At 41.0% G+C, this 10599-nt stretch overlaps 1 protein-coding gene across 1 annotated transcript; it reads left to right on the plus strand.

The window, feature by feature from the left end:
• The first annotated feature begins 9201 nt into the window (after positions 1–9201).
• On the plus strand, positions 9202–10171 carry LOC134216104 (large ribosomal subunit protein uL10m). Its single transcript, XM_062695105.1, has 2 exons — positions 9202–9314; positions 9373–10171. The coding sequence occupies exons 1-2, from the start codon at positions 9293–9295 to the stop codon at positions 10119–10121; spliced, it is 771 nt and encodes a 256-aa protein (XP_062551089.1). The 5' UTR covers positions 9202–9292; the 3' UTR covers positions 10122–10171.
• Positions 10172–10599: the final 428 nt, after the last annotated feature.

Genomic DNA, 10599 nt, shown 5'->3' on the forward strand with positions numbered 1-10599 from the left:
GTACATATCTTTTACCTTAATAAATTAAAGCGAACGATTATTGCTTTCGTTCATTTCATTCATTATTGGCAGTGGCTGATTTTCTACTCGCCGCAGCCACATCCAGGCGCTATAGTATATGCACAAAATAGCCAGCAAGAGTTAACTGCCAGAAATTTGTATGGCGAAAGACATCTAACGCTGGTTTTCTCAAAATTAGGAACTTTTAATGAAAAACTATTTGGTACCGGTTATGAAGGATGGTGTCCGCTACTACGCCTACCAAATATTTTTTCGATTAAAGTGCTTAATTTTGAGAAATCGAACCTTAGATGCCTTTCGCCATACTGATTTCAGAAAATTAAATCCTAGTGTGCCGCTGTAAGCACGCTCAAAGCAGTCGATTCATTGGTTAATACTATTCAATCTCGATATATTTTCTAATGAATGTCCTGCGCTTGTCCAAGATACATCATTTACCCTACTTTGAACTAGAACTGTAGTTTAATTTTTTTGTTGATTTGAAATGTTTAAAAGTGATATTATATGTGCTTAAATTTAATAATACTTTTTCTTATTGGCATTACATCAACCACTCTGACATATGCCGCCTCGGAAGTCGGAGCTTAATGTTTATTTAGCACTTGCACAGTTATTAACTGCGAGGTTTCTAGTCCAGTGGCAGTGACTGATTTTCTACCCACCGCTGCCATATCCAGGCGCTATAGTATATGCGCAAAATAGCCAGCATGAGTTAACCGCCAGAAATTTGTATGGCGAAAGACATCTAACGCGGGTTTTCTCAAAATTAGGAACTTTTCACGAAAAACTATTTGGTACCGGTTATGAAGGATGGTGTCCACTACAACGCCTACCAAATATTTTTTCGATTAAGGCAGCGGTTCTCAACCTTTTTCTTGAGAGGTACCCCTTCAAACTTTTGCATTAATGAATCGCCTGCTTTGGGCGTAATTACAGCGGCACACTAGGAGTTAACTTTCTGAAATCAGTATGGCGAAAGGCATCGAAGGTTCGATTTCTCAAAATTAAGCACCTTCATCGAAACAATATTTGGTAGGCGCAGTAGCGGACACCTTCCTACATAACCGGTACCAAATAGTTTTTCATGAAAAGTTCCTAATTTTGAGAAAACCAGCGTTAGATGTCTTTCGCCATACAAATTTCTGGCGGTTAACTCTTGCTGGCTATTTTGTGCATATACTAGAGCGCCTGGATGTGGCTGCGGCGGGTAGAAAATCAGCCACTGCCAATAATTCATTGAGGTACCCCCTATGATTTTTTGCTGTATATAAAAATAATCGTTACTCTTCAAGTATATGAGAAATAGACCTGAAAACTAACGGAATATATGGCTCTTCATAAACTTTTCTGAAATTTTCATTTTTTTAATCTTCCCCATTAAAATTAAGTTCTTACATCGAGGGACTGACTGTAGCGACCGTTTTGACTATTGAAGGCTTCCGAGCATATTGAAAGGAGGCTTCCGAGTCTTTTGGAAGTAGGATTCCGCGCCTCTTCCGAGAGAACCTTCCAAGCCTCTTGAAGATAGGCTTCCGAGTCTCTTGAAAGGCGACTTTCGAGCCTTAAAAGGAGGCGTCCGAGCAACTTGAAAGAAGGCCTCTGAGCTGCTTTAAGGTATGCTTTCAAGCCTTTTGAGAAAATAATTCCGAGCCCCTTGAAGAGAGGGTTTCGAGCCTTTCGAAAGAATGCTTCTACCCCATCAAGGGAGGCTTCCGAGCGTTTTGAAAGTAGGCTTCCGAGCCGCTTGGAATGAGGCTTTCGAGCCTCTTGAAAGGAGGTTTTCGAGCCTCTTGAAAGGAGGCTTCCGAACCTCTTGAAAAGAGGCTTCCGAATCTCTTGAAAGGAGGTTTCCGAGCCTCTTGAAAAAAGGCTTCCGAGCCTCTTGAAATGTGGCTTCCGCACCTCTTAAAAGGAGGCTTTTGAGCCTCTTGAAAGGAGGCTTCCGAGCCTCTTGAAAGGAGGCTTCCGAGCCTCTTGAAAAAGGCTTCTGAGCCTCTTTAAAAAGGCTTCCGAGCCTCTTGAAAGGAGGCTTCCGAGCCTCATGAAAGGAGGGTTCCGAGCCTCATGAAAGGAGGGTTCCGAGCCTTTTGAAAGGAGGCTTCCGAGCCTCTTGAAAGGAGGCTTCCGAGCCTCTTGAAAGGAGGCTTCCGAGCCTCTTGAAAGGAGGCTTCCGAGCCTCTTGAAAGCAGAGGCTTCCGAGCCTCTTGAAAGGATGTAACGCGGTGCGGATTTTTTGGAATAATTTTATTGGATTTGCTTAAAGCTTCAGACGTTTTTATTTTTTTAAGCAAAATCATTTGTAAATATATTATGAAATTAGATTATTATTTTTAATTAATAAATAGCTTTGACGTTTTTATCCTTTTAAGTAAAATATCATTGAAATGAGTTGAAACTTAATTATTAGTAATAAATTATTTTTGTTTTGTTGTTGTAATTATTAGATTATTTTAATTTAATTAGCTTTGGACGTTTTCTCTTTTAAGCAAAATAATGCTTGAATTCGTCAAGTCGGCTTGACGATTCACCGTCCAAAGCGAGACCATAATATTATTAGTATTTGCCCGACTATTTGACTGTCTTGGGTGAGGAAATATTTCGAGCGGTTTGCGTCTCGGCTAAGCAAAGTGGTATACTGTTTCAGTGAGTGCAGTAATGGCTCCTGAAACTAGATAGCTCTTTTTCAACCATTTGCTCGATCCTGGGAAGGCGCCAAATTGATATCGCCATTTGAATCTGTGTACATAACCAGTAATTGTCCTTCAAGGTTTCTTGAAGGTAGAAATCCTTAAGCTCGTTCATTTTCGCTCGCACTAGAGGAAGAGAAGTATCGCGGTTTCCAAGTTCCGAAGAATTTAAAGTATTTCTACAAAAGTGAAACGTGTTCCTTCAAAGTTTGCAGAAGGTAATAATTGAGAACAGTGGTGTAAAGTGAAGTGCTTGAAGCAAAATCTTTTGGTGTCTTCCAGATAGCTGCTTATTTCGGTCAGTGCGCCTGACACTTTCGCGATTCTCTCCATTTGTCGGAGTAGATATTGAGACAGAAAAAGGTAATTCTAATTTATGACTAATTTTGCACACGACTAACGTTCGCCATTCGCGTTGGACTTCCAGCGCGTAGGCGCTTTTTTTGTACGGGCTGGAATTTTGTGACGACCAGCGGAGTCGAATTGGGGTTCCATCTATTTTGCTGTGGATCGCGGTGCGACCAAAATTGAGCTTGGGTGTCCGCTAAGGCCCGCCTTTCGGGGTAGTTAAACGGAGGGGAGTGCAGTTCGTGAGATAGTCGAGCGAAATTCACCCGACAATCGCCAAAAACTGTCGATAAGACCACCATTACGTTACACCCCCCTGGTGGTCAGGTGTCGAGAGCGCGGTTCCCGTAGGTCACCAATGAATTATTGGCAGTAGCTGATTTTCTACCCGCCGCAGCCACATCCAGGCGCTATAGTATATGCACAAAATAGCCAGCAAGAGTTAACCGCCAGAAATTTGTATGGCGAAAGACATCTAACGCTGGTTTTCTCAAAATTAGGAACTTTTCATGAAAAACTATTTGGTACCGGTTATGAGGGATGGTGTCCGCTTCTACGCCTACCAAATATTTTTTCGATTAAAGTGCTTAATTCGGAGAAATCGAACCTTAGATGCCTTTCGCCATACTGATTTCAGAAAGTTAACTCCTAGTGTGCCGCTGTAAGCACGCTCAAAGCAGTCGATTCATTATCGTACGCAGAACCGAACCCGAACCGAGAATTAGTAGCTTTCTTTTAGTCCTCGCCCGGTGAATCGGAAAGGTACGTGAAGCCGGGTCGTAAGGGAAAGTGGGCTACTAGTTCGAGGGAACGGTTATTCCGGACGCTCTCGGGAAGTTAAAATCGGAAGTTTTCCGTCCAGCCGCCACTCCCTCCGCACCTTTAGTTCGGCCATTTTCACCCAAGCTCACGCCGCCATCGTGTGGAGCATCGAACGCCCACTGGCCAGTCGCCGGTACTACGACGCCATCGCGACAACTGCGTCACCAGCAACGAACCTTCGTCTTCGGCACGTCGCCGGAAGAACCTTCGTCTTCGGCACACCGCCGGAAAAACCCTTCGTCTTCGACGTCCCGCCGGAAAACATCGTCATCGGCACTCTGCTGGAAAGCCCTCCGTCTTCGGCACCCGCCAGAACCCGTCATCGCTACCCGAAATCCTGCGCAGGTACGTGGAAACTTGAATAATCATGGCCATGAATTAGTTTCCCCCTAGCTAGTACAAAACCCCGTCCAACCCGAATGAAGTCGTATGAATAAATTTGTTGAATTTGAAGCTCTGAGAGTCAATTGATTTTGTTTCGGCAGTTCCGTGAGAACCTGCTGTTCTTTTTAACGTTTCCGTTATTTCGTTGGTAGATTGCATCTCAGACTTCGATTCCTCTTTTGATTTTGCGTTTATTGTTGAGCGAGCTTAAGTGATTACAAGAGTAATCAGGGCAAGGGATTTTAGGGTGGTTTTCCAGGTAACAGCGGGTGATTTTGAAAATTCAGCCAGCAACCGTTCGAGGATTTCCCCTGTCTCAAAAATAGTCGGGCAAGTCAACAGACTGGTGGTCTCTCGTACGCGAGAGTGGCGCTAAAGCCACCAAAGTTTAAATAATTCCCTCAGACGATTTGCGAACGGTTACAAGGAGGCTTCCAAGCTTCTTGAAAGGAGGCTTCCGACCCTCTTAAAAGGAGGCTTCCGAGCCTCTTGAAAAGAGGCTTCCGAGTCTCTTGAAAGGAGGTTTCCGAGCCTCTTGAAAAAAGTCTTCCGAGCATCTTAAAAGGAGGCTTCCGGGCCTCTTGAAAGGAGGCTTCCAAGCTTCTTGAAAGGAGGCTTCCGAGCCTCTTGAAAGGAGGCTTCCGAGCCTCTTGAAAGGAGGCTTCCGAGCCTCTTAGAAGGAGGCTTCCGAGCCTCTTGAAAGAAGGCTTCCGAGGCTTTCAAATTTGTAGACTCTAGATTACATTCTGTTTTAGCCTGGTAGATTTCATAGAAGATTTTTAAAATTTGTTCATTCGAGGTTTTGCCCTTTTGATGTTTTTGTCTCACAACCCTTCATCCATTGTACTGGTTGTGGAGGTCAGGATGCAATAGGTCATGATCTACTGATCGCCATGGATATTATGTACAAGACAAAGTTTAAAAATAAAAATAAAATACAAAATTGTCAAAACATTATCAATAAGTTTTGATTAAAATTGTAATTCATCCGCCATTAAGCATTTCGTTCGAGGTACCCCCTGGGCTCGGCGAAGGTACTCCCAGGGGTACATGTACCCCAGGTTGAGAACCGCTGGATTAAGGTGTTTAATATTGAGAAATCGAACCTTATAGCCTATTCAGATTGGGCTATTTATGACTTTGTTAAGGAGAGGGTATCCAATTATTACGAGGTGTTCAGACTGCAGCAAGATAATATATCTTGACGTTTCCATGTTTCCTCATTTGCACGCTAATCTGGGTTGAATTCAAGGAGAGTTTTAAAATTTAATTTGCGAAATCAAGCATTTGTGTGGTGACAATCGAACATTTTTTTCTGAACAAAGTTTCTACGAAAAAAAATATTTAAAAAAATATAAAAAGGGATTTTCGAAGAATATTTGAAGCTCTCATTAAGGATAATGAGCGAAGCTACATTCATTAGTTGGGTGCGCCGTTCTTCGGGGAATCAGACTATTCCTCAATTTATTTTTAAGTTTAAAAAGTATTTTGATTCTGTACTATGATCGAACGGAGATTTGATAGAAAAATTTAGATACTTTTGGGAATTCTCACAAATAAATAAAAAAAGGACGATTGGACCAATTTTCAAGAAATATTATCGAACTAAAATGTATTTCCACCAATATCTCCATGTATGAAGGGCAACTCAGCAATTTAATTTTTTTTCCAAAATGGAAACTGAACCATTGCGTTCTACTCGACAATCAATGATACAGCTTCTAACAAAATCGAATCGTGTGAATGTGATATAATTTAAACTGGATTTTGGATGAATTAATGTATTACCAATCCATGTTTTATTTAAGGTTATTCTACTTTATATATACATCCCATTCAAATCGTACAGTTGTCCCACGTGAAAAATGTTGAAATCCAAAGTATATTAAGCCATTCAAGGAGCAGAATTGAAACAATTTATGAAATCATGTTTATTCATCAAATATATTTGTTTTACAACCATTCCTACGTTTTAAATTGTCTTCCGCGTTGGCCCTTGAACTTTGAAAATTTATTCGATTTGTTCTATTAAATCTAGGTTTAAGTTAAATACTTCATGTTAATTCTAGAGAGCATCTGTTTTTTAAACAATTCATGTTGAATAAGTGGAGAATAAATAATTATCATCATTATTTTTCATCATATAAAATGCTTTCCACAAAACCAACCAAACCAATCCGAGTCTTCAGCGCTCAGAAGATTTCCATCTAACATGCATTCGACCCTGCTGCGACAGAAAGAGCATGACTGTCAACTACGAAACGAAATGAAAACAGAGAGAATTTTCTCTCTGGCCAAGAGAGCGTGACGCTTGTCAGTTTTGTTTTGTTGAATTTCTCCCTGCATCCCAGTTAGAACGAAAGCTCTCTCGTAATAATTGTTCGTAATAAATTCTTTTTAGCGGGTATCTTTTGACAGCGCAAAATGTATGGAATATTACGTAAATAATGACATCATAAAGCGTATTTACCCTGAAACGCCAATTATTATGTCATTAATGGTGTAATCTGAATAGGCTATTAGATGCCTTTCGCCATACTGATTTCAGAAAGTTAACTCCTAGTGTGCCGCTGTAAGCACGCTCAAAGCAGGCGATTCATTTTCTTCCAATAGCCCTCTCCATCCCCATTGGTGTTGGTGCTGTGTTTACAAAATTTTCCTTTGTTTACTGTTAGAACTGTCATAATTTTCTTGTTTGCTGTTAGAAAACAACAAACAATGCGTGGAAACACTAAGAAAAATATCGCAAATTTGAACTAGACATCAGGTGAAAATGATAATTTTCATTTTGATTCAGTGTGCAGCATAAAAAAATCACTCTGTGATAGTGTTGGTAAAATCTGCTTGGAGACCTCAATGAATCAGATACAGTGGTTGGTTTCCTACCCGCCGCTGTCGTATCCAGGCGTCACCAGATGCGCAAATAGCCAACATCTGGGTTGTGCGGATAGAATCAATTTGGTTGTCAAACTGAAGCCAAAATTTTCTATTGTGCCGGAGCCAAACATTGAAGATTGTGGTTATGTTCGTTTTAGATCTTATATTGAGAAATATTGTTATTATTTGGGGAAAAATAGAAATAAACTTAGTTTTGCATTTTTTGTAACAAATATATTCACATTATATTTCGAGTGGATAATTATTTATTAGGAATGCAACTAAAAAGCACTCGGAACGAGATTTCACGAGATTCAGCAGCTGATTGGAGCAGGAATACAGTAAACGTTCGCTAATTGGGGTTTTTCTAGTTGGGGCGCTTTTTAGTTGGGGGTTCGCTAATGAATTATTGGCAGTGGCTGATTTTCTACCCGCCGCTGTCACATCCAGGCGCTATAGTATATGCGCAAAATAGCCAGCAAGAGTTAACCGCCAGAAATTTGTACGGCGAAAGTCATCTAACGCGAGTTTTCTCAAAATAAGAAACTTTTCATAAAAAACTATTTGGTACCGATTATGTAGGAAGGTGTCCGCTACCATGCCTACCAAATATTTTTTTGATGAAAGTGCTTAATTTTGAGAAATCGAACCTTAGATGCATTTCGCCATACTGATTTCAGAAAGTTAACTCCTAGTGTGCCGCTGTAAGCACGCTCAAAGCAGGCCATTCATTGGGGCGAAACCCAATTAAAAAGCAGCCAAACGTCAGAATGTGATGTCAAAAACGCGTTGACGTTTTGTTTCCGTGTTTGGCGGGATCGATATTTTCTGGCGCGTAAAATTTTCCTTTGTTCAACGCAAAAAGTAAACAACATTGACGCTTGTCAAAACGCCTCAATTAGCGAACGGCATTCGCTAGTTGGGGTGAGGTCGTGCCCCAATTAGCGAACGATCACTGTATACGGAAACCACCGTAAAGGCATGTAGAGTCTCGCGCATTCGTGCGCCTTCATGTTGCAATCATTCTTTCTCAAAGTGAATCACATACATTGGTTGGTTTCCTACCCGCAACTGCCGAATCCAGGCGCTAACGTATATGTAAAAATAGCCAGCATGAGTGAACCACCTGAAAATTGTATGGCGGAAGACATCTTACGCAGGTTTTCTCAACAGCACGAAAATCTATTTGGTACCAGTTATGTATGAAGGTGTCTGCTACTACGCCTACCAAATATGTTTTCGATTAAGGTGCTTAATTTTGAGAAATCGAACCTTTGATGCCTTTCGCCAAATGATATTTTATTGCGATTCTTTTCTAAAATTAGCATACTGGCTCACCAGTTACGCGCCGGGTCCCATGCGCCGAGTTGTGCGCCATGCAAAAAGTAAATAAACCAATGTCAAATAGATGTGAGCTTTCGGTAAGCTTTTCCACATTCGCTTGTAAGGTATGTAGCATATTGGCGTCCCTTTACGAAAAGATATTTTTAAGTGAAATTGTTCGAGGTTTAGTAGTTTTTTGCTTTTCTTTCGCCTGTGTTGCGTTCGGTATATTGTTTAAGTGGATATTAGTAGTGCAATTATGTTTAATTTGTGATGTAATATTCTACACTTAAATTGAGTAAAGTACCATAATATGACACAATACCTTAGCGGCGCACAACTAAGCGAGGCAGAGGTGAATGAGCAAAATGCTATAATATCTCGAGTTACCAGATAAAGATTTGCGCTTCGGTTCCCTTTGTTCTGCTGTCTGAAACATGTGTGGTACCTAACTGTTCAATCGTATATGTATTTTTCCTTCATTGACATCTAGAACTCCTATCCTTGCCAGCAAAAAATGTTCCGGACAGTGACGACAGCGACAATCTTTATCTGATAACTAAAATATCTTTTCTTTCGCCATAAACTGATTTCAGAAGGTTAACTCCTGGTGTGCCGCTGTAAGCACGTAAGAAAGCACGATTCATTCATTGTTTTCCAAAAGTATTCTCGGTACACCCTAATCACGAATCAGCGCCCCTGTAGGTCGGTATTGAAAATACAGTTTGACGTTTTTTTCTCGTGTTCTTCGGCGTGCATTTGTTTTGCTCGTATGATTCGCTCACTGTCGATGGTGGTGTTTTACGCAAGAGTTTCACATTTTGTAAATCATGTCTAACTTTCTGCAAAAAGGTAAGTAAATCATCAGAATTTATTAAATCAAACGCTGCTAATGTACTCCTCGCACTAGCTTTGCTACAATCTTGGCCACCACTGGTCAGTTTTAAGCGTTTTCGCGGAAAAATCAACATCCAAAGACCACGGCAGCCGCACTACGAAAGGGCTCGTGTTATCGAACTGGTAAAGCCGGTTTACAAACAACCGGATTTTAATGCTCCCTGCCAGGATGCCGGACAGTCCAAAATCAACCAAAAAGTCGTAAATCCCTACGAAAAGATTATTGCCCGCGAAGTGCGCAACTGGTTGGACCACAGTAAAATGGTTGCCTTCATTCATTCGAACTCCATCAGGCAGGAGGATTTCTTCAAAGCTCAAGTCGCTCTACACCGACATCAAATAAGCGTAAAAAGCTACGGAAAGTCTATCATCCAACAAGCGGTCGAAGGAACCAAATATGAAGCTATTCAGTCGTTATTCAACGTCAAAACTGTCATCATTTTTTGTCCAGATGAATCCAAAATCCGGCAGCTATTGGCCGTGCTCAAGAAGACACCTCAGTTTGTGCTGATGGCCGGGATCATCCAGGGCCAATTCCTCAGCAAGGAGGAATTTATCGGTTTCGCTTCGTTGCCGGATCTAACGACTGCACGGGCACAGTTGGCCGCAGTGCTGGAGAGCGCGGGGGCCAAGATTGTTAGTGACCTGGAGTGTCACCAGAATCAATTGGTTAACGTGTTGGAGTCTTACGTACGGCATGAGAATGAAAAATCTGGTGCCAGTTCCGGGGAGAGCGATGAAACTGAAGGGAGTAAAGCGTGATCCAAAGGTGAGTGTGGGAAATAGTGTAATAAAATGGATTTAAACTGAAAGAGGTCCTTTCTAGCGAGTAGGTAGAAAGAAATCCATTATTTACAAAAGGAGAGTAATAGCCATAGTTTAATTACGATAAATGATATCGTGAATCAGTGGCGTAGCCAGAAAATCGGTATGAAGGGGTTTAAATAGCAAATTAAAGTGCATTTTTTTCAATTTTTTGCATCATCTACAATAAAGATAAATTTGTACCTAGATGTAAAAATACTTGAACAGGATGATTGATTTCTGATTTGTGTTGCTAAGAAGCCCTCCGGTTGATCTGCGGATCGATATGAAGATTTGTGTCAATGCGATCATTAAGTAGTCGATTCATTGTTATTATTGTTATTGCGACTTTTAACCTGAGACTGGATTGTCTTATGTCGTGAAAGATTGCTACATACGTACCTACTATAGCCAATACTGCAATTTCTCATTTTCG

The sequence above is a fragment of the Armigeres subalbatus genome, chromosome 2, assembly GCF_024139115.2.
Source record: "Armigeres subalbatus isolate Guangzhou_Male chromosome 2, GZ_Asu_2, whole genome shotgun sequence".
NCBI classification, from domain to species: Eukaryota; Metazoa; Arthropoda; class Insecta; order Diptera; family Culicidae; genus Armigeres; species Armigeres subalbatus.

Excerpts from the sequence above, each read along its gene's own strand:
- LOC134216104 (XM_062695105.1), top strand. The coding sequence starts at position 9,293 with ATGTCTAACTTTCTGCAAAAAG. Across the intron at positions 9,315-9,372 it reads GTCTAACTTTCTGCAAAAAG|CTTTGCTACAATCTTGGCCA; the intron begins GTAAGTAAATCA and ends TCCTCGCACTAG.